The sequence below is a fragment of the Onychostoma macrolepis genome, chromosome 17 (genome assembly GCF_012432095.1).
Source record: "Onychostoma macrolepis isolate SWU-2019 chromosome 17, ASM1243209v1, whole genome shotgun sequence".
Lineage (NCBI taxonomy): Eukaryota > Metazoa > Chordata > Actinopteri > Cypriniformes > Cyprinidae > Onychostoma > Onychostoma macrolepis.
Genome location: NC_081171.1, coordinates 11,885,693 through 11,908,307, shown reverse-complemented (window position 1 = coordinate 11,908,307; position 22,615 = coordinate 11,885,693). Strand labels below are relative to the sequence as shown.

Below are 22,615 nucleotides of genomic sequence, written 5' to 3'. Positions count from 1 at the left end.
ATTGGTAACCATAGTAACATACAGTTACATTTTTATCGTTCCGGTCAAATATTGCAGCGCAAATATTATTAACATCTTATGGGAATGCTGCCAAATGACCATGGCATAAACGGGATAATCCTCCGCTGCGCGTCGGGTAGTTCTTCGCCTCCACGTCGTGCATTCAAATCGTTTAATGCACAGCTAGCCGTTGATTCCCTTACACATTTAATATAATTTTTTAGGGACCTGCCTTTGTCCCCAGTTTGACTACTGTATGTACTGTCCAACACTGCTGTCATTTATTAAACAGGAAGAAATCCAAGGCTCAGGCCTTCCACCACGGTTTCCACGCCCTCTGTGTTAGATGTTAATTTACTAAAAGAAAACACTAATGTACAATCTTTCAGTGCAGAGTGTCTGTCCTTGTCCATTCGTGAATTATATAAACTATTTTCTTCAGTGTGTTTTTGTTACTTTAACTTACTTTAAGTGTGTCAAGTCAACATACTTTACTACTTGTGTGTGCATGTGTGTGTTTGTGTTTGAGAAAAAGAGATGAAAGAGAAGAAGAATATGTATGAATGTCATTCATGTCAGTATAAGAGAGGTTAATGATCTACACCGGAGCAGTGAATGTGTAAGTAGACTTATGATTGGACAAAGTCAAGTCCATATCGCCCTCATTGTTTCTTTTGAGCCACATCAGAAGACTTGATCAGCAAAGATGAAGTTTGAGAACCTGTTGGCTGAGGTTGGGGGGTTTGGAAAATACCAGATCAGTATCATCGCCCTTTTGGTGATTCCAAGATTAATGCTGCCATTTCACTTCCTGTTGGACAACTTCATCACTGCCATCCCATCTCATCACTGTGATATCAGCTCTCTGGATGTTGACGATATCCTTGGGAATCTAAGTCGAGAAGAGAGACTGACTGTCAGTATTCCTGCACAGGAAGATGGGACTCCTGCTTCCTGTCACATGTTCTCCCATCCTCAGTTCCATCTGTTGACAAACTCCTCCAGCAGCTCAGAACTTCCTGTAGTTGAGTGTCAGAATGGATGGGAGTATGACAACAGCACAATTAAATCAGCCTTGGCTACTGAGGTAATTAATTTTATTTTTTTTCATGTAAATGAATTTTTATAAATATATAATTTATTTTTACGACTGTTAAATATAGTTTCCACAGTAAACCTAAATGAATGATAAAGCTGAAGTGTATAGATGTTTTATGTTAAAATTCAGAGACAATTATAAGTAAGCTTTTTATGGGTTGATGTCCCAAAACAGATGGCTCAACTAATGGTGTAAATTTGGGGGCGGGACTTTTTATTTCTCTGACTAGTGTAGTTTTGAATGAAGCATAGTTGTAATTCCGATTAATGTCCAATTCAGATGTACATCACTGATCAAAAGAAAAATGACATCTTTCTGATAATATGTGTTTCTCTTTTAGTTTGAATTGGTGTGCGACAGAAAAGGTCTGAATAAAGCCACAGCCACCATCTTCTTTGTTGGTGTGATGGTAGGAACAGCCATTTTTGGCTGGCTGAGTGACAGGTGAGACTTAATGTAAGACATAGATCTGGCCTTTAAGAGATATAGTGAACAGTGATGTTACAACAGCATGCCAAGCTGAAGTAGTTAAACTACAGTTACTGTTAGTTAGCTAGAACACAAACAAAATTTTAATGCGACTTAAAGCAGCAATAAGTGTTAATAATAATAAACTAAAATAATTAATAATAAAGAAAAAGATGAGGGTTTTTGAATGAATGGACATCTCAATAATGGTTAAAGTAGTAAAAAAGTAGTAAAATTGTACTATATGCAACAAAAACACTCTAATGTACATAACTGGGTCAAAAATCTAGATATAGTACAGGAACTCATTTTTTGAGGAATTCACTACAATGAGTCGGACTTTCCAACATTGCATGCAAATAAAATAACTATTTTGGATGAATCAATTCACTAGATTGAACTACTTTCTAACACTACTACATGCATTTAAGAGAGAAGACCATTTAGCATGAACCGATTCACTAGAATGAACCAATCTCATGGGGGGGTTGGTCACTGTCACAAAGATCCATTTAGGTGACAGCATTGTTCTTTTAAAGATATTAAAAAGTAGCTTGTTCTGGAAAAGCTACACTACTTTGAAAACAGCTGAACTACTGTCACTGCTTTCCCCAACACGCCAGTATAAGGTATTTCTCATGGATTCTGTTTATTCCAGGTATGGTAGGAAACGAATGCTGTTGGTGGCTTACCTGATAGCCATTTCGTTTGGGGTAGCCAGTGCATTCTCCAAGTCCTTTATTATGTTTGCTATAATGAGGTTCTTCACTGGAATGGGCCTTACGGGCATCAGCATCATCTCCATTGTCCTGTGTGAGTGCTTTCTTACATGTCTGTGGGTGACCAATTAATATGTATTTTATAATTAATATGCTTCAAACACAATTAGTAGACATATTTTACAGACACAGCTCAACACTTGTTTAGTACCACATGACGCAGCGTTTTTAAATGAACTGGTTAAATGAATTATTCAATGACTCACTCACTTGTGTCATTCCTGCATGAATGAGCATTTTGAACTGAATGACTCACTCATAAAGTCAGTTTACTATCATAAAGATTTAACTTGCAGAAAGTCACTTAAAAATCCATGCCACTAATACACAGACTGACTTTCTATTTTAAATAATAGAATTTATTATTATTATTCATCAGGCGTGGAATGGGCCGATATAGCACACAGGACGATTGCTGGTGTTATAATCAGTTTTGATTGGTCTATCGGCACAATGATATTGCCTGCCATTGCTTATCTTGTCAATGACTGGAGGCCTCTGGTCATCACAGTAACTGCTCCTCTCGTGCTTGCAGTGATCACATGGAGGTAAGATGTTACTAAGATTGACTCAGATGGCCAGTTTTCCCATATCACCTACATTCCTGTCTTCTAGGTGGATCCCAGAGTCAGCACGATGGCTCATAGCCAATGGACGACTGGAAGAGGCCCATTTTTACCTGAGCAAATGTGCCTCAGCCAATAACAGACAACACAACCTCAGAGATATCAAACCAGAGGTAACATTTTAATATGTGATATTGAGGAAGGGATCACATTTTCTGCATTTTCTTAAAGCTTTTGAGAACATGAACTTTCAGACCCTTGCTAATGTTATAACTACTGAGGACAGAGGTGACAGGAAGTACTCATATCTGGATCTTGTGAGGTCTTCTAAGATGAGGAAACTGGCTCTGCTTACTGGAAGCACCTGGTGGGAATGTTTTGTCTTTATAATGGCTAAAATTATGGTTTCCTCTTCAAATTCAGGTCAGAGCAACCTGGTTTACTAAGATATTAAAGTAAATTGTTTTCGCAGGTTCGGAGTGGCATTCACTTACTACGGCATCAGTTTGAACATCAGTGGTTTTGGGCTGAACTTGTACCTGACTCAGTTTATTTATGGTGCCATAGAACTGCCATCAAAACTGGTGGCCTATTTGTGTCTTGATAAACTGGGCCGCAGGTATAGCCAGGTGGGCACGCTGATTACAACAGGGGTCTGCGTTGGCATCACCGTCCTCATTCCCAGAGGTAAAAGACAGAGAACAATCAGTTATTATGATGCCACAATCATGTGATTGACACTCAACTTGCTTTAAAACTGTAAATGTTTGTTTTGTTTAGTTTATTCCGTTACAGAACAACCATTTATTATGATGTTGTCATCATGAGTTTGGTATTCATTGAATTTAATATGTGAACGTTTTGTATTACAGTCAGTCATTTATTATGACATCACAATCATCTGCCTGGCTTTTCAGTCCATTTAAATAAAAGAACAATAATTACATAGAATGTCACTGTTGTGAATGATTAAATGTAATTAAGTAGAAGATATTCATTGTGATGTCACAGTCATGGGTTCAGCATGTCAGTCATTCTAAAGCGTAAAATTTAAAAGGCTTTCTGATGTTAAAATCACATGTTTGGTGTCAAAATCAGTGGGGTTTTTTTCAATGTTAAAATACTTCATCCTATCCCAGTTAAATATGAAAAGCCAACTACAAGTGGGTCATTTATGGGATGATTCCACTTATCTATAAATTAATATATTAATAATATATAAATATTATGATTATGAATAATATATAATTCTTTATCATTGATCACTAGTTGATGCTCTCACAATGTAGAACAAAATCAAAACATTGCTTTCTTATTTTAATGTCCTGACAAAGTGAACTAAGAAGTCAGGGTTTTGCAGGTTATCATGGCCCTTGCTGATAGATGTTTTAAGTACACCATCCGGCCACAAAAAGCATTTTTGTCCATTGACGCCATTCAAAAGTAGCTGCATATTTAAAATAAAATAAAACATTTCAAGTGGATCTGGAGATATTAATCACATTTTAGTCATGCATTTCAGTCATGTAATGTATGGCTCAGGTGATGTCTCTGGTCCTGTCTTTAGATTTGTGGCTGCCCCGTACAGTCATTTCTGTACTGGGTAAAGGATTCTCAGAGGCCTCCTTCACGTGTGTTTTCCTCTATACCACTGAGCTCTTCCCAACTGTGTTACGGTGAGTTGTTTATCATTTGCAAATCTACTTGTGTTTGTACATAAAATGGAAAAAATGGGGTTATTAACATTCTCTTTCTTCTGACCTTAGGCAGAATGGATTAGGCTATAGCTCATTTGTTGGTCGTGTTGGTGTTTCTCTTGCACCTCTTGTGAGTCTCCTGGATGAGGTTTGGCTCCCTCTGCCACAGGTCCTGTTTTGCACTGTGGCTGTCAGTGCAGGTCTCCTTGCGTTGCTCCTCTCTGAGACCCACAATGTGCGGCTTCCTGAGACTATTGAGGACGTTGAGAAAACTAGGTGAATAACCATTTACTACTGCTACTACTAGAATCTTTTTTTAATTCTCAATTAATTACTTAAAATATCTTGCAATGTTCTAAATGAACTTGATATAAAAAAATATAACATATTTTTGTTTCATTTGTTTTACTCAGGAAAAGATCAGTGTGTTCACAACTTGAATATCAGCTTGGAATGGAGCCTTACAAGCAGACAAAGTGAATTTAAGCTGTAGAGAAGATAAATCTAATAAAAATCAAATTCATCACTGAATTGTCTTGGTCTTTATTTAATTATTTAATAACTTATTCTTGTGACAAACTACAAAACCGTATATATAGCCTTGTATATAAACCTTTATATATATATATATATATATATATATATATATATATATATATATATATATATATATATATATATAATATTGAATTGAATTGAATTATATATATATATATATATATATATATATATATATATATATATATATATATATATATATAATTCAATTCAATTCAATTCAATTCAATATTGCTTTATTGGCATGACTGTAAAAATACAATATTGCCAAAGCTTGAAATATATGTGGAGAAATATATATATATATATATATATATATATATATATATATTCAGCTGCCATTACTCCAGTCTTTAGTGTCACATGATCCTTCAGAAATCATTCTGATAATTATGATTTGGTGCTCAAGAAACATAGAAACCTATTTTTTTATTATCAGGGTTTAAAACATTGTGCTGCTTTATATTTTTGTGCGAAGAACAGCATTTATTTAAAACAGAAATCTTTTGTAACATTATAAATGCCTTTAATCCATACTTGCTGCAATCAAATATGACTTTCTTTCATGCTTTAATTTCTTTCTTTTAAACCAGATGTCACAGTAAAGATGAAATTCATGTTACATTCATGTTATAAGTCAACAGACTGTGGTTGCCTTGAGGGCAAAGTTATGATAATCTCAGAATGACAAAGCAAGAATAAAAATCTATTGTAAAATCACTACAATGTAAAGTTTCAACCAAAGGGTTTAATATTTACAAATGTTCCACAAAGCTTTAGACATTCCCTCTGTTAACCATTTTCCTCCTTTAGAGTGTTATGACTGTGAGGTATAAACAAAAGAGCCAGGTGAGACAAATCCTCAACCAGGTCGAACACAACAGAGCGCAAGGATGAAGTTCGAAGATCTTCTCTCAGAAATTAATGGATTCGGAAGGTTCCAGAAGATGGTCCTGTGGATCAATTTCTTTGGACGATTTAGTCTCGCGTGTCACTTCCTGTTGGGCAACTTTATTGCTGTTATCCCTCCTCACCATTGCAGCATCAGCTCTCTGGATGCTGACGAGATCTTTGAGAACCTGACTCGGGAGGAGAGACTGACTGTCAATATTCCAGTGCAGGATGATAGGACTCCTGCTTCCTGTCACATGTTCTCTTATCCTCAGTTCCACCTGCTGTCAAACTCCTCCAGCCCCTCAGAGGTTGCTGTAGTCCAGTGCCAGAATGGATGGGAGTATGACAAAAGCACATTCATCAGCACTCTCGCCACACAGGTGAGAAGACTCTTGCTTTTTTATTTATTACTGATGATACACTTTGTACTTTTCTCAAGTTGTGACCTCTGTCTTTTTTGTGCGTCTTTCAGTGGGATTTAGTCTGTGACAAAAGAGCATTGAGCAGATTAACAACCACTATCTTCTTCATTGGGGTCATGTTTGGAGCAGCTGCTTTTGGGAGCTTGAGTGCAATGTTGGTGCAACTAAATTGGTTTAATAAGGTTTTTGAGGTTTACATAAATCATGGAAATATTAGTTCAGAATTAACAAAAACTAGCACAGTTAATTAAAGGGATATATTCACCCTATCTCCAAAAACCTATTTTTATATGTTCCACATAAGATAGAAAAGTCATACATGTTTGGAACAGCATAATTTAAATTTTTGGGTAATCTATTTAAATTAATCTCAGCTGCATTAGAAACACACTGGACATTTTTCCAAGTATAATCAATCATGGATATCTTCCACAAGAGGTATCTTAATGGTTTTTTTTTTTTTTTTTTGGTGTTTGCACTTGCGTGCTTTTTAAGTGGATACATGTCTGTTTCTGCTCAGGTTTGGGCGTAAACCAATGCTGCTGGTGTCACATATGTTAGGAATGGGATTTGGATTGTGTAGTGCTTTTTCCTCCTCCTTTATCATGTTTGCGGTGCTGAGATTTTTCACTGGATTCACCATTACTGGCAGTGTCATCATCTCCACTATACTGAGTGAGAATCCTTCTCTTTTTAAATTGCTTTGTCTTTATAATTATTGTGGCTCTAAAATAGCAAACAATAAGGTTTCTAAAATGAAGATTACTGAATCACTGTAATTTTCAAAGTGATGAGTGTTTGTATTCTTTAGTTGATTTGTTCTTCATCAGATGTGGAGTGGGTGAGCATTGAACACAGAAAGCTGGTGGGGGTGATTGACAGCCTCTCTTGGACATTTGCCTTCATGAGCTTTCCACTGATTGCATACTTCATTCGAGATTGGAGATGGCTGACAGTTGCCATTTCATTGCCCACTGTTACTGCCATAATCACTTGGTGGTGAGCATAAATACACCAAAACTAAATAGAGGTCATAGAAAATATCTGAAAATCATTTGGTACATGTAATGTGTCTTTTTCAAAAAGTAGCTTGCTGCATGTTCTCAATATAAAATGCTTTACATTTAATAAATATGCATTTTGATATTGTTACAGGTGGGTTCCCGAGTCAGCGCGATGGCTGATAGCTAATGGGAGGGCGGATAAAGCTCATTATTATCTTCATAAATGTGCTGTCATGAATTGTAAAAAGGAAGCTATTGTCAGCATAAAACCTGAGGTGAGAGCACCTCGTTGAATTTCCAGAAGGAAATATAAAATGTCAGTGAAGAAATACATGGTATTTTAAAATACCAGAAATATATGTTTGTTAACAATGGCACAGTATAGCAAACTTTCTCCCCCCTCAGTAAAGTTGATGTGAAACAGATTATTGAAAAACAAAAAAATGTAGCTTGGTTCTATCCATCGGTTGTTGATTGGATGGAGGCAGATCTGAATGGCAGCTTGCAGTCGATTGTAAGAAAAGGACAGTTTTCAAAATGATTGGAGAAGTCGAGCATATGTCACCAGAGAGAAATCTGTTGTTCCCTTTCAGTCGTTCACGTCGAGTGTACAACACTAGGGGTCGCCCTTGGGAGCCCAAACACCTCTGACATCATTGAGAAAAGGCCAATGAAATCGGCTGTGCAGAATTTGCATAGCTGACCATGTCCCGGATATCCGGGTATAAATAGGCCGGCGTAGCATCTGCTCACATGTTCTGTTTTTCGGAGGCGAATGCAGCATTTCTCAGTGAGAAGCAGCGTCATTCCCCTCCATCTCCTCGTCGTTGGATATACGGCACGGACAGCAGTCTCTCTCTTCTCATACACAGCTAAGTGTTGTGAGAGTGCCCCTTGGTGCTTCGACGGCGATCTTGAAGAGCAAATTTCCTCCTAAAAGAGAAATTTCTCTAAAAGAGCTTGCACAGTTTGAGATTGTGTGTCGACAAACATGCCTTTCATTCTGTGCCATTTTGATTATGGCTTTTACCTCTCCCCGAACGATCGGCACGATCGTTGTGTTCAGTGTTTGGGCCGAGCTCACGTTGAAGCAGCGCCCATTGATAGTTCATGTTCTGCTTACGAGGACATGACCATGGGCACGTTCCGCTCATGAGTCGCCTTCTTTTCTGGACCTGCAGCCAGACTCGCCCAACGGTCAAGTTCTCGCAGGAACCAAGAACCCTTGACAGGCTTCAAAGCTGAGACGAGGGACCAGCTGACCTGCCCGGATCCACTCTCGACGGAGGGACGAGAGGTGGATTCGGCTCCATCTGTCCTCCAACAGATGGCCACCACATGGTCAATAAAAGAGCATTTTCCTTCTTCTCTGGGTTACCTTCACAGCACTACTGGCCCTCCACGAGACGGCCAGATGCTGACACTGCAGACCAAAACATGCTTGGACACACACCTCATGTCTCCACATGTTGTGGTACATCAGATTCGTCAACTGGACGATCTTTCTCTGGTAGACGGACCATCAACCATGTTCCATCTGACGAATTCATCGGACAAGGCACTCCGTGTTCCTCGGGGCTTCCTATCTCCAGTCACGGCACCTTCTGCTCTGCCCAGCCACAGGATCCCCACTCCAGGTACGTTGGGTGTCGTTCCTCTAAGACCACTAGTGGAGTTTTTGATAGATTGGGTAAACCTACCCAACCCCTCCCGTTGGCTTCTCAGGACCATCCGGCTCGGCTATGCGATTCAGTTTGCGAGGCTTATGCCCAAGTTCAGTGGCATTCTCTTCACCTCGGTTCAGGGCAATGCTGCGGTCTTTCGAGTAGAAGTCACAACCCTCTTAGCGAAGGGTGCAATAGAGCCGGTCCCCTCAGCCGAGATGAAGAAGGGGTTTTACAGCCCATACTTCATTGTACCCAAGAAGGGTGGTGGACTCAGACCAGTCCTATACTTAAGAGTTTTGAACCGGGCCCTTCACAAGCTCCCATTCAAAATGCTAACCCTCATTCTCACATGTGTCAGGGATCAGGATTGGTTCATGGCAATAGACTTGAAGGACGTGTACTTCCATGTCTCCATCCTTCCAAGACACAGGCCATTGCTACGGCTTGCTTTCAAAGGGCAGGCATTTCAGTTCAAGGTCCTTCCCTTCGGGCTGTCCCTGTCACCTTGCGTCTTTTTTACAAAGATCGCGGAGGCTGCCCTTGCCCCTCTCAGGGAAGTGGGTATACACATTCTTAACTATCTCGACGACTGGCTGATTCTAGCACACTCTAGGGAGTTGGTTTGTGCCCACAGGGACGTGGTCCTCAACCACCTAGCTTGATTGGGACTTTGGGTCAACTGGGAAAAGAGCAAACTCTCCCCGGTGCAGAGTATCTCTTTTCCCGGTGTGGAACTGGACTCATTTGCTATGACTGCACTCCTCTCTCAGGATCGTGCACAGTCGGTGCTGAAGTGCATGAGAGCACTCAAACACAAAACGGCAGTTCCTCTAAAAACGTTTCAGAGACTCTTGGGACATATGGCATCCTCAGCCGCGGTCACGCCGCTAGGGTAAATGCACATGAAGCCAGCACTGGCCAGCAACACCAACATGTGTTGGTCCGTACAGACAACACAGCGACTGTAGCATACTTCAACCACCAGGGAGGTTTTCGCTGTCTTCTCATGTCGCAACTTGCCTGACTATCTCTTACTGTGGAGCCAGCACAGACTCAAGTCTTTGCGTGCCACTCACATTCCGGGTGATTTGGTTATTAGATTTCTCAGAGGTGCCCGGAGGTTGAACTCTCCTAGGCTGTACCTCATCCCCCCCTATTGGGATCTGCCTGTGGACCTTCAGGCCCTACAGGGAGATCCATTTGAGGCCTTTAAGTCAGTCGATCTTAGTGCCCTCCCTATGAAGATGACCCTCCTGACTGCGCTCACCACTTTTAAAAGAGTGGGAGATCTTCAAGCCCTCTCCATTAACGATTCGTGCCTAGATTTCGTGTCGGCAGACTCTCACGTTATCCTGAGACCCCGACCTGGTTATGTGCCCAAGGTACCCACCACTCCCGTTAGAGACCATGTGGTGACCTTGCAAGCTATCCCCTTCCAAGAAGGGTCCCCAACCTTGTTATGTCCAGTCTGTGTCCTATGGATTTATATTGAACGTACTCAGAGTTTCAGACATTTTGGACAGCTCTTTGTCTGTTTTGGGAGAGAGCAGAAGGGGAACACTGTCTCCAAACAGAGGATCTCCCACTGGTTTGTGGAGGCCATAGGTCTACCCTGCCCACTGGGAGAGAGAGCCCACTCGACCAGGGACATTGCTGCCTCAGGGGGCAATAGTCACTGTCCCAACATTTGGTTTAATCTTGGGTGTTGGAAGGTTACGAGGAGGAGAGGTGCATTTATTCTGACACATTGGCCTGTCAATACCTGCGCCCACGTACTCTCGTGATGCAGTCCGACAGTTGTGGCGTTTAGTATAGGGACCCCTTGTGTCATAAACTCGACACAATGTCGAAGTGAACAACTGAAAGGGAACGTCTCGGTTATGTATGGTAACCCTTGTTCTCTGATGGAGGGAACAGAGATGTCGTGTCCTTCGTGCCACAACTCCAGACTGCCTCTGAGTGGGTTGAGACGCTTCTCAACTCCTCAGAACAGAACAAGTGAGCAGATGCTATGCTGGCCTATTTATACCCAGATATCCGGTGCCTGACCAGCTATGCAAATTCTGCACACCCAGTTTCATTGGCTTTCTCTCAATGATGTCAGAGGTGTTTGGGCTCTCAAGAGCGACCCCTAGTGTCGTACACTCGACACAATGTCTCCGTTCCCTCCATCAGGGAATGGCGGTTACCATACGTAATCAAGACGTTTCACAGGAAAATTAAGTCATAAAAATGGTTTAAAATAAAAATCTAAGTAATATTCATGAGAAAGTAAAAGTGGTCAGGGACAGTATTTTTGTTTTCTTGCTTTTATTTTGGCATAGTGTGCGGACATATTTGAACATATTTGTTTTTCCCTTTGTCTTTCTATAGAATTTGGCTAAAATCATAGTTACTGGCAGAGGAAACAGGAAGTATTCATACCTGGATCTTGTTAGGACTCCTAAGATGAGGAGACTGGCTTTACTCACAGGAATCACCTGGTGTGTAGTGAACTATCAAATCACAAACACACAAAACCTCAGTAAAAGGACGTTCAGATAAATCTCATGTTTCTGCTGGATTTTTCACTGCCAGGTTTGCTGTTGCCACTGTTGCCTATGGAATTAGTTTCAATATTTCAAGCTTTGGACTAAATATGTACCTCACTCAGTTTGTGTATGGAGCCATTGAAATTCCTGCTAAACTGAGCATCTATTATCTTCTGGATAAGTTTGGAAGACGCATAACTCAGGCTGGATCACTGCTGTTTGTTGGAATCAGTCTGATGATTAATATATTCATACCCAAAGGTGAGAGCCTTACTTACAGATCTTTTAACATGAAGAGTGAAATGACAATGTTTACAGTTTCCCCATTGACATTTTGACCTATGACAAGATCTACTGCAACAATGCTTTCTTATTCTTGCTGTTCAGATAAGTCAGTGGTTCGTACGGTGATTGCTGTGCTGGGAAAAGGCTGCTCAGCCACGTCTTTTGGCACAGTTATTTTGTACAGCTCTGAGCTTTACCCCACTGTTGTCAGGTATGAAAACCAATTTCATTCAAAGTTATACTGTAGTAAAAATTAGATCTAGTGCCAAAGGCTACACTACAATTGAAAGTTTTGGGGTCAGTCAGATTTTTGAAAGAAGTCTGTTATGCTCACCAAGGCTGCATTTATTTGATCAAAATACAGTAAAACGAGTTATAATAATTGTAATAATATTTCAAAATATATTATTTATACTATTTAATTAAAAAATAATAATAAAACATAATTTATGGTGGCAAAGCTGAAATTTCAGCAGCCATTACTCCAGACTTAAGTGTCACATGATCCGTCAGAAATCATTCTAATATCTTGATTTGTTGCTTAAGAAACTGTTTGTGCTGTTTAAACTTTTTGTGGAAACCGTCATACATTTTTTTTTAGCATTCTTTGGTGGATTAAAAGAACAGCATTTATTTCAAACAGAAATCTATTGTAACATTATAGATGTCTTTACTGTCACTTTTGATCAATTTATTGCCTCCTTGCTGAATAAAACTGAAAAAAATCTTCCCCAAGCTTTTGAACAGTATTTTGAAAATGTAAATAGTAAAGATTTATATTTTTATTTTTGAAGTTGAATTAAAAATATACTTATAAATGCAAAATATAGGCAAAATGGGATGGGCTATAACTCCTTTGTGGCCCGTCTTGGTGTGTCTGTGGCTCCTCTGATCCTTCTGTCGGATGATATATGGAGCCATTTCTCTCAAGTCATCTTGTCTTCTCTTGGCCTCTCTGCTGCTTTTGTGGCTTATCTATTACCAGAGACACGAGGCAGGTTTTTGCCGGAGACTATAGAGGATGTGGAGGGAATCAGGTATGGTTATGTGGAAAATTATCTAGTCTGGGAAACTGAACCCTTAAGCATAATCATTTTGCTATTCTAAGCATGTTAATTTTGTTGTTTTAAATTACAGGAAGGGCACTGATGACTTGCTACTACAAGATCAAAAACGGGATGAAAAAGAAGGCAGTAGGTTGAAATGGAAAGACAATTTAATTGTGCAGAAAACATAACTTTAGTAGAACTGTGTTTTTTTTTTTTAAATCCATAACCCTATTTATGTGTCATCATTTAATTAAAATATTGAAAGAGAAATTTGAAGGGAGATGCTGCATGTTTTCCTCATTGTGATGTTTTGTCAGAATTGTGTGGACTCCACATATAAAAGAATACTATAGGAAGAATAGCTCACAGGCCTTTCAATTTTTTACATGGCAAAAAAAATAATAATTTTGTGCCTGGAAAAAGTGTTGGGGAAAGTTACTTCAAAAAGTAATGCATTACAATATTGTGTTACTCCATAAAAAGTAACTACACAGTGGGCGATTGATGTTGAAAAGATTAACATTTACATTTACATTCAGTTATTTAGCAGACGCTTTTTTCCAAAGCGACTTACAAATGAGGACAATGGAAGCAATAAAAATTAACAAAAGAGCAATGATATGTAAGTGCTATAACAAGTCACCGTTAGCTTAACGCAGTACACGTAGCAAGGTTGTTTTTTTTTTTTTATTATATAATAAATTAATACGGGACAGAAGAGGTGTCAGTGAATAAATTGGAAAACAAAGTAACTTGCATTACTTATTTGAAAAAGTTATTCAGATATTTAAAAGGAACGTGTTAGTTTACTAGTTACATAATCTGATTACCTAACTCGCATTACTTGTAATGTTACCCCCAACACTGCCTGGAAATGTAGCAAAAACATCAAAGCCATGTTGGCACTGCTTTACTAACATTAAATGTAAAGTTTAAACAAGGTGCTTCATCTGGGATAATGTAAGAAAATATGTTATGAAACTTGAAACCTGAGTTTACTGTTCATTAATCAGTAATGTGGAATCTTGCCCTAGTGCTTAAAAAGTGTTTATAAAATGCAGAATGTAAGTGTTTATGTCTGTGGAGAAACATGAATAAAGTGATTTCGTTCTTTGGGCCTATCCATACAACACAAAGTGTCAAATTAAAGGCATTAAGTTTGCACAATGAGCATGGTGGATAAAAGCTGTCTGAAAGGTTTTCTAAGCCCAGATCAGTGCTAATGTTTGTGATTCAATAAAAACAAAAGTTAATCTGTACAAATGTCCATACAAACAACCCAATCTGTCAGCATCACCTAAGAATGTGTTTCTGTTTTTCTATTCTTTCTCTAAATTAATCTTTAGGCATTTAGATGGCATATTTTGCTAGTTTGTGTCAAACTTTTGGGTAGCAGATTGTCTGAAGATATGGACACACACACACAGCAAAAATCAGAGTGTTCAATGTACTCTATAGGAGTACATTGAACACCGGTTTCGGTGTATATATATATATATGTCCAAGAGTTCTGTGTTCAATAAACACTGTAAAAAGTGTAAAATACACACTCTCTAAACAGAGTTACATTTATACACCTGGAGAGTAAAAATGTACTCTTATAACTACCACTTATTGACACCGTTTCAGTGCTTTTGAACACTTGCAGTGTAAACCTAGAACCCTCAGTAAGAAAAAGAATTACTCCAATGTCAGTGCTTTTGGCGCACTTTGCAGAGCTCATTATTTAACACTTGTAGAGTACAAATGTACTCTAAAGCTTTTCTTTTTACCATGTTTCAATAGTTTCCAACACCTGCAGTGTAAACCTAGAACTCTTAGTGAGTGAAATACTCCAAGTCAGTGCTTTTTATGTATTTTATTTAACAATTGGAGTGAAAATGTACTCCACAGGTCATTTGTGTCACAGTTTTAACACTTTCAAACTTCAGTGTACATTTCAAATCTTGAAAACATGTTTTATATTCAACAATATTTGACACAAAATGACTATTGTGAAAAACAATGTTCACGGATGTTCAAAAACCACACCTCATACAAACAAATGTACAGGAACCACATATTGGTCATCTGTCAAAACCATAAGTAGTTTGCGGATCAAATGGCTTTTTTTTTTTACTCTTAGTGAGAGAAAAATACTCCAAATTAGTGCTTTTTATGTCTGCTTTATTCAATAATTGTAGTGAAAATTTACTCCAGTAAGAGGTCATTTTGAATAGTAACAAAACTAGACTTGCAAACAAAGCATCTAAACATGATAACTCTTTAATTGAGGAGCTTAGCTCTTAGGTCCTTGACTCTGGGAGTTTCGTGAGAATGACCTACATTGATGTTGTAGATGGTGGTCTGTACAAATGTGTACATGCCATTTAAGGCCTGGTCATAGGAGATGCCGAAAACATAATGTGCTTTGAGAAGTTCAAAGGCTGACAGGGAAGACTTGCCCTTGCAGGGAAGGAGATCACCATCCAATGCAATGTAGTACTCGTGGATGTGCTTTCTTGATGTCCCAACTGCCAGGATGTAGGGCTGCCTCCGCTGGTTTGGACCAGAGTGCTCCTGAAGGCTGCGACATGACTGTAAGATAATTTTGATGGATAAGTCCCACTCTGATAGAAACCTTTGATGGCAGTTGGCTTTGCCCATGCAGGATCTATCTAGCATGTGAAAAGACAACCAAGGTTTTTACACAATTGCCTTTTGAGATCAGGACACACTGACCTTATGAAACTTGACAACATGGTCCACAGCTTCCCGGGTACTGATCTTCACAGCTCCCTTTTTCCCACTTGGAGGTGGTGGCAGGAGGTAGACCAGCAGTAGCAGTGAGGCCATGTCACTATCCCAACCTGAAAAGGCAGGAGCACCTGCTTTAAATATGATATAAACTTGACCAAAGGCTTTGATACTACATCAATATTAAAACTCAAAACTCTTTTCAATAACAAGACTAGGGCTGCAACTAACAATTTGTTTCATTAAATATAATTATTTAATTATGTAAAAATTATTTTAATTTGAAAACACTTTGTAAGCAAAATTGAAAGCAATTTTCCCGCAGCAGCTAACTGGAACCTCTGCTGTTTTTCAGATGTGTTTTATCCATAGAAATGCGTGACATCACTGACTGCGATTTTCCAGTGACGTCACAGACCCAAATAATCGATAATGAAATTCGTTCTCGATTATTTTCATTATCGATTTTATTGATTAGTTGTTGCAGCCCTAAAAAATATTTTTGGACTACACAACCATTTTTCATGGTAAATAAATTAAATAAGTTGATATTTGATAAAATCATGTCAATTATTTACCTGGGACCTCGTCATCCTCAGTGTTCTCCTCTGCAGACTGGATGAGGTGATCAAGCAGGGGTGTCTTGCTGAGGTCCTTGGCTTGCTCTATTACTTTGCCCTTCAGGAAATCCCATTTCTCAAGGAGTTTTGATGAGGTCTCAGCTCCAAACAACGGATCAAAGTCTTGCACCACCTAAAGGGGAGGAAGCAAGCATTTGTGGTAGTGGGAGTAGGTGACCGTTTTAATCTTTGAACAGTTGTTCTTGACATTGCAAAAACATAATAAATGTGCTTACAAATAAACTTACCAGGCCTTTTGTGTCAAGGAACCTTGGGAACACAGTAAGCACTGTGCTGCATTGCTCAGGATCATGGATCAACTTTTGTCTGTGTTGGAAGGTTTCTCTCATTTTCAAGAAGATCTGTTCGTTGTCTGTGGTGTGTTTCAGTAGAGATATGGCCTCACGACACTGGTCTCACTCCAACTGCTGCACTTTAGTCACTTCTCTCTCTAAGTTTGGTCTGCTGTTGTTCGTAGTGTGAGAGCTCCTTCTCCTACCCCCACTGGTACCTCCATTGCGGAGTTCTCGCTGTGTGTTTTTAATCTTCCAGGCAATGTAGCCCTCATTGCTGTCTATGTCAAAAAAGTGTTCCTAAAGACAGTATCAAAGATGGAAATGTATTAAAAAAATTGTTTCAGCATAAATCAATAGAGATCTTTAGAAAAGAAGTTTGAGACTTCTAAAATGCACCAGAACATTATTAAATTGTTTATTAAGATTAACCTTTCTTTTAAATATGTACTCACATAGCCTTTTTTGGAGTAGGGATCTTTTAGAGAGGGGAACAGTGTTACTATCCCCAATGCATACTGTGCTCTTTTCTCCATAGGGGGAGCACGTCTGTGGAATAAATGTTGTGTATTAAAACCAAAACACCAGAAAACCACAGCTCATTGGCCAAGGTTGTCATTTAATGATAATCACCTAATTTGACAAAAAAAATAAATAAAAAAAATAATAATAATAATAATGATTACAACCACCATATCTGCAATTGAATATTATGAATATATACTTTACCAAATCATGCACCATAAAGCATTTTACTTACCCATACGTCATATTACATATGACGTCCTGAAGAATTCAATTAAAATCAAGCATTTTTAAAACTTTCAAGGCTGATTCTTTCAGATGTGTCACTGCTAGAAAAAAAGAAAATCAGCCAATGACGGAAAACTCACTTGAAAACGTTACCTCTGATCTAAACTTCTATTATCGAGAGAACGAACAGAAGAATGCATTGTCATGAAGAACTATATACGTTAGTGTATGTGATGAATGTTGTTAACGTTAACGTTATGAAGCAGAAACATTAACTTACCCTCCCTGAGAAATTCTGGATATGATGCTCCATTGAGTTTGATGTACTTCTTTCCTTGGTACTGTACTTTGAAAAGCATTGCTGTAGTTTTCCTCATATGTTACTACAACATAAAAATGCAATTTGTTTATTGCACACGCACAATACCAAATGTAAGTTGGTGCAAAAAAAAAAATCAGACTCAATCATTTCAAATAATTAACGTTAGGTTTGGCTAAGTAACAAATGAATGCTGCATTTTCATTTTGAATTAACGTTATCACTAAAAAATCAGTTTTACCAGATTAAACATTCGCAATTACTTTAGCTGGGACCTCGTCATCCTCAGTGTTCTCCTCTGCAGACTGGATGAGGTGATCAAGCAGGGGTGTCTTGCTGAGGTCCTTGGCTTGCTCTATTACTTTGCCCTTCAGGAAATCCCATTTCTCAAGGAGTTTTGATGAGGTCTCAGCTCCAAACAACGGATCAAAGTCTTGCACCACCTAAAGGGGAGGAAGCAAGCATTTGTGGTAGTGGGAGTAGGTGACCGTTTTAATCTTTGAACAGTTGTTCTTGACATTGCAAAAACATAATAAATGTGCTTACAAATAAACTTACCAGGCCTTTTGTGTCAAGGAACCTTGGGAACACAGTAAGCACTGTGCTGCATTGCTCAGGATCATGGATCAACTTTTGTCTGTGTTGGAAGGTTTCTCTCATTTTCAAGAAGATCTGTTCGTTGTCTGTGGTGTGTTTCAGTAGAGATATGGCCTCACGACACTGGTCTCACTCCAACTGCTGCACTTTAGTCACTTCTCTCTCTAAGTTTGGTCTGCTGTTGTTCGTAGTGTGAGAGCTCCTTCTCCTACCCCCACTGGTACCTCCATTGCGGAGTTCTCGCTGTGTGTTTTTAATCTTCCAGGCAATGTAGCCCTCATTGCTGTCTATGTCAAAAAAGTGTTCCTAAAGACAGTATCAAAGATGGAAATGTATTAAAAAAATTGTTTCAGCATAAATCAATAGAGATCTTTAGAAAAGAAGTTTGAGACTTCTAAAATGCACCAGAACATTATTAAATTGTTTATTAAGATTAACCTTTCTTTTAAATATGTACTCACATAGCCTTTTTTGGAGTAGGGATCTTTTAGAGAGGGGAACAGTGTTACTATCCCCAATGCATACTGTGCTCTTTTCTCCATAGGGGGAGCACGTCTGTGGAATAAATGTTGTGTATTAAAACCAAAACACCAGAAAACCACAGCTCATTGGCCAAGGTTGTCATTTAATGATAATCACCTAATTTGACAAAAAAAAAAAATAAAAAAAATAATAATAATAATGATTACAACCACCATATCTGCAATTGAATATTATGAATATATACTTTACCAAATCATGCACCATAAAGCATTTTACTTACCCATACGTCATATTACATATGACGTCCTGAAGAATTCAATTAAAATCAAGCATTTTTAAAACTTTCAAGGCTGATTCTTTCAGATGTGTCACTGCTAGAAAAAAGAAAATCAGCCAATGACGGAAAACTCACTTGAAAACGTTACCTCTGATCTAAACTTCTATTATCGAGAGAACGAACAGAAGAATGCATTGTCATGAAGAACTATATACGTTAGTGTATGTGATGAATGTTGTTAACGTTAACGTTATGAAGCAGAAACATTAACTTACCCTCCCTGAGAAATTCTGGATATGATGCTCCATTGAGTTTGATGTACTTCTTTCCTTGGTACTGTACTTTGAAAAGCATTGCTGTAGTTTTCCTCATATGTTACTACAACATAAAAATGCAATTTGTTTATTGCACACGCACAATACCAAATGTAAGTTGGTGCAAAAAAAAAAATCAGACTCAATCATTTCAAATAATTAACGTTAGGTTTGGCTAAGTAACAAATGAATGCTGCATTTTCATTTTGAATTAACGTTATCACTAAAAAAATCAGTTTTACCAGATTAAACATTCGCAATTACTTTAGCTGCCATTAGTATAGTTCTGTCAGGACCACTATCGTCAAAAGATAGATACTTAGCATAAGGTTTTGGTTTGGCGGTATGGTTCTGTTCTGTGCAAAAACTCCCTGCCCATCCATGCAGCCTGTCATGAATGAGCAGGGAGAGCAACAATAATAACCCCCCCAACACAAACGATACGCCAGAACCACCCAAACCACAACTGATGGCATCCTGAAAGAAGCATATCCTTCTGAAAATAGCAGAGACTGGGGCAGCAGCCCCTTACGGAGAAGGCAGTGAAGGGGTGCTCTTCTTTATAAGCAGCCAAGAAGAGCAGCAAGCCCCTTTTATGCAATACCTGAAAAAGATGCAGAAAAATTGACAGCTAGTTGACTCACTAAAAATGACAGCCTAATTTGCAGCAAACACATGTACTGCAGCCATAGAAGCGAGCAATGAACGGTTCAGAGAGAGATCGCATATTCTACCTGACCTAAAGCTTCAGCATCCATTTAAAAACTATAGAAACAGCATATGATAACTCAAATCAACTCATCAGTTTACAGGTTGTCGTCTCCCATTGACATTGTGCTCGTTATGTTACGTGTCTTCAATCTGACAACCCACGTGAGTGAAGACAGAAATACTTACCAATGCACTCGATTGCTTTGCAACAAGCATGTTGCAGTAGTCAGAGAAACTTAAGGAAATAGCAGTCCCAATAACTAGATGAGCCATAAGCAGCAAGCGTATTTCGAGAACAATCAGATGGCCTAACAACAGGTTAAATATTAGCTTATTGCTGTTATGAATTTACCAAGTACCAGTACTTGCAGTACAACCAATAGCTTAAAGAAACAAGCTGGTCTAGCAACAAACATGATACTGAGCACTAGATGAGCCCTAAAAGCAAGCAAAATCCCAGTACCCTAACAGCTTTAAAGCAAAGACCTTCTGAAATAACGTAGACTGCGGCAGCATGCCCTTTAAGAAGAACAGAAGCAGCGAAGGGGTGCTCTTTAATCAGCAGCTGAGAAGAGCAGCATGCCCCTTTAATGCAGTACAGCATGTGGTCAATACCCGACGTTTAGGCAGCCCATGTTGCCCTTATCCAGATAATCGTTATCATTATAACCTTTGGTAGCAATATCTACATACTGCCCTTTAAGTATCAAGCACATTACAGGTACACTGATTAAAGCAACAGCATATCAAATAGAAATAAAAATAGATAAGTTTAATGAAACAGAATTCCCAATACTAGATGAGTCTTAAGCAGCAACCTGTTTCATATCAGACAGCCTTAAACAACAAATTAAAAACAAGCCTGCTGTGGTAGGTTTACAGAGTAATGTTACCAGCGTGACAAAATACAACCAATGAGCCTAAAGCAACAGCATGCCTAGCAAACAAACATGCAGAAGCAGTTTTAACATTAAGTGACATGACATCTGACGCACAGATGCCATTGGCACATGCCACTATGCTCAGTGACACTTCCGGTGGCACTTCCGGTTTTCAGTGGCATGTGCCAGTAGAGAGTGGCATGTGTCACTAAAACCTGTGACACATGTCAATGGACTGCGTCTTGTGTCACGGACATTGTCGCGGTGCGTGTCGCACCTTCGGTAGTGACTGACACCTGCCGCTGGGTGCCGCTGCAGAATGTAGACTGCGTGACACACGCACTTAACGGCAGAACGATATTGATTTAATTAACAGTATGTTGCGGTCAAGTAAACGATTTATTGCGTCGCTAAATTCATGTTTTTTTTTTTGTACAACAAATATTCCTCTATTAAGATTAAAATGTGTCTAATGCCCCTTAATGTGTATTTTTCATTGTAAGTTTATTTCCAGTAGCCTGCTTTGTACAATACATTGAAATGTAAATACGCATTTATTTTTTGGTTTTTTGTTGCATAGATTTGACAGTTCAGCTGTAATTATAAAATAGAGACTGTGCAAAAAAAAAAAAAACAATTCTTATGAAACTTACACCAACCATTCAGAAGTGTGCTTGACCTTGACACAGGCTTTTCACAATGCAATGTAATGTAGCCTAAGTCTGCAACGTATAGTGTAAGTCTAGATGCTATTTAAACAAAATTTCTACTTATTAACGTGTCTGCAGAAAGTCAAATGCTTTGACAAAACATTCAGACAACTCCAGAAGAAATGCATGCTCATTATATATATATATATATATATATATATATATATAGTGTTTCTTGTTACACAGTTATAATTATATACTGATTATAAATTGTTTATATATGATTATTATATTACTATATAGAATATTAAATATTGTATTTTTTTTACAGTCATGCCAATAAAGCAATTTTGAATTGAATTGAATATTAAAGCAGATGATAATCTGGCGCTGGCCAATGTAAAGTTTATACGGACATCCTAGAATGGGTAGTCTGCGCTATCTCCCACATACCATACCGGGCTGTGTCATTTGGATAGCCGGTTTTCAGTGGCATGTGTCACGAGTTTTAGTGACACATGTCACTGAAAAGATGGCATGTGTCACAAGTTTTAGTGACACTGCCACTCTCCACTGACACATGCCAAATGACACAGCCCGGTATTCATTGGCATGTGTCAGTGGAGAGTGGCATGTGTCATTGACATTGTCACGTAAGTGTCGCAGCTATATCTATAGAAGATGCAACTGTGATGCAATATCCTAAACAAATAGCCTCATTTAGTGATTTTTAAAAAAAGTCAATTAAAGGTATTTGTAAGTCGGTTATACTTTCTCAAATGTTGTGAGTTTATGGCACATCTGTTTTTGAGTGGCAGAACACTGAATGTTGTGCAATAGCCTACAGTGCTATGGTATGTGGGAGATAGCGCAGACTACCCATTCTAGGATGTCCGTATAAACTTTACATTGGCCAGCGCCAGATTATCATCTGCTCTAATATTCAGTTCAATTCAAAATTG

The 22,615-nt window shown here is 38.6% G+C and overlaps 2 protein-coding genes and 1 long non-coding RNA gene across 5 annotated transcripts; 1 reads left to right on the top strand and 2 right to left on the bottom strand.

Annotated features, from left to right (window-relative positions):
• Window positions 1–399: 399 nt before the first annotated feature.
• LOC131523570 (uncharacterized) lies at window positions 400–14,282 on the top strand. The gene is made up of 20 exons (XM_058750053.1): window positions 400–1,087; window positions 1,440–1,543; window positions 2,226–2,380; window positions 2,726–2,894; window positions 2,962–3,085; window positions 3,167–3,279; window positions 3,385–3,599; window positions 4,480–4,588; window positions 4,679–4,885; window positions 5,023–5,085; window positions 6,006–6,441; window positions 6,534–6,637; window positions 7,004–7,158; window positions 7,314–7,482; window positions 7,639–7,762; window positions 11,528–11,637; window positions 11,732–11,946; window positions 12,073–12,181; window positions 12,801–13,007; window positions 13,108–14,282. The coding sequence occupies exons 1-20, from the start codon at window positions 707–709 to the stop codon at window positions 13,205–13,207; spliced, it is 3,369 nt and encodes a 1,122-aa protein (XP_058606036.1). The 5' UTR covers window positions 400–706; the 3' UTR covers window positions 13,208–14,282.
• A 580-nt stretch (window positions 14,283–14,862) lies between these two features.
• On the bottom strand, window positions 14,863–17,951 carry LOC131523314 (uncharacterized). 2 transcript variants are annotated; one of them, XM_058749618.1, is made up of 7 exons: window positions 17,702–17,951; window positions 17,429–17,522; window positions 17,124–17,217; window positions 16,624–16,968; window positions 16,334–16,508; window positions 15,741–15,868; window positions 14,863–15,596 (listed from the first exon to the last, which is right to left on the bottom strand). In XM_058749618.1, exons 4-7 carry the CDS (start codon window positions 16,723–16,725, stop codon window positions 15,285–15,287), a joined length of 717 nt encoding a protein of 238 aa, XP_058605601.1. In that variant the 5' UTR covers window positions 16,726–16,968; window positions 17,124–17,217; window positions 17,429–17,522; window positions 17,702–17,951; the 3' UTR covers window positions 14,863–15,284. The 2 variants fall into 2 exon arrangements, with proteins under 2 accessions (XP_058605601.1, XP_058605602.1); XM_058749619.1 differs by having other exon boundaries at window positions 17,429–17,519.
• Window positions 17,952–18,020: 69 nt separating this feature from the next.
• Window positions 18,021–21,256, bottom strand: LOC131522732 (uncharacterized). 2 transcript variants are annotated; one of them, XR_009266625.1, is made up of 6 exons: window positions 20,309–21,256; window positions 19,373–20,015; window positions 19,101–19,194; window positions 18,799–18,892; window positions 18,299–18,643; window positions 18,021–18,183 (listed from the first exon to the last, which is right to left on the bottom strand). It is a non-coding gene; the product is annotated as an uncharacterized LOC131522732 (long non-coding RNA). The 2 variants fall into 2 exon arrangements; XR_009266624.1 differs by having other exon boundaries at window positions 19,373–21,225.
• Window positions 21,257–22,615: the final 1,359 nt, after the last annotated feature.

What these genes read in the sequence shown, in the direction of transcription:
- LOC131523314 (XM_058749618.1), bottom strand. Translation starts at nt 16,725, where the DNA reads ATGAGAGAAACCTTCCAACACAGACAAAAGTTGATCCATGATCCTGAG. An exon ending in TGAGGATGACGAGGTCCCAG is followed by an intron (nt 15,869 to 16,333) that starts GTAAATAATTGA and finishes CTGCCTTTTCAG; the next exon opens with GTTGGGATAGTGACATGGCC. An exon ending in ATGTTGTCAAGTTTCATAAG is followed by an intron (nt 15,597 to 15,740) that starts GTCAGTGTGTCC and finishes ATTATCTTACAG; the next exon opens with TCATGTCGCAGCCTTCAGGA.
- LOC131523570 (XM_058750053.1), top strand. Translation starts at nt 707, where the DNA reads ATGAAGTTTGAGAACCTGTTGGCTGAGGTTGGGGGGTTTGGAAAATAC. An exon ending in ACTGCCATAATCACTTGGTG is followed by an intron (nt 7,483 to 7,638) that starts GTGAGCATAAAT and finishes ATATTGTTACAG; the next exon opens with GTGGGTTCCCGAGTCAGCGC. An exon ending in CTTTACCCCACTGTTGTCAG is followed by an intron (nt 12,182 to 12,800) that starts GTATGAAAACCA and finishes TGCAAAATATAG; the next exon opens with GCAAAATGGGATGGGCTATA.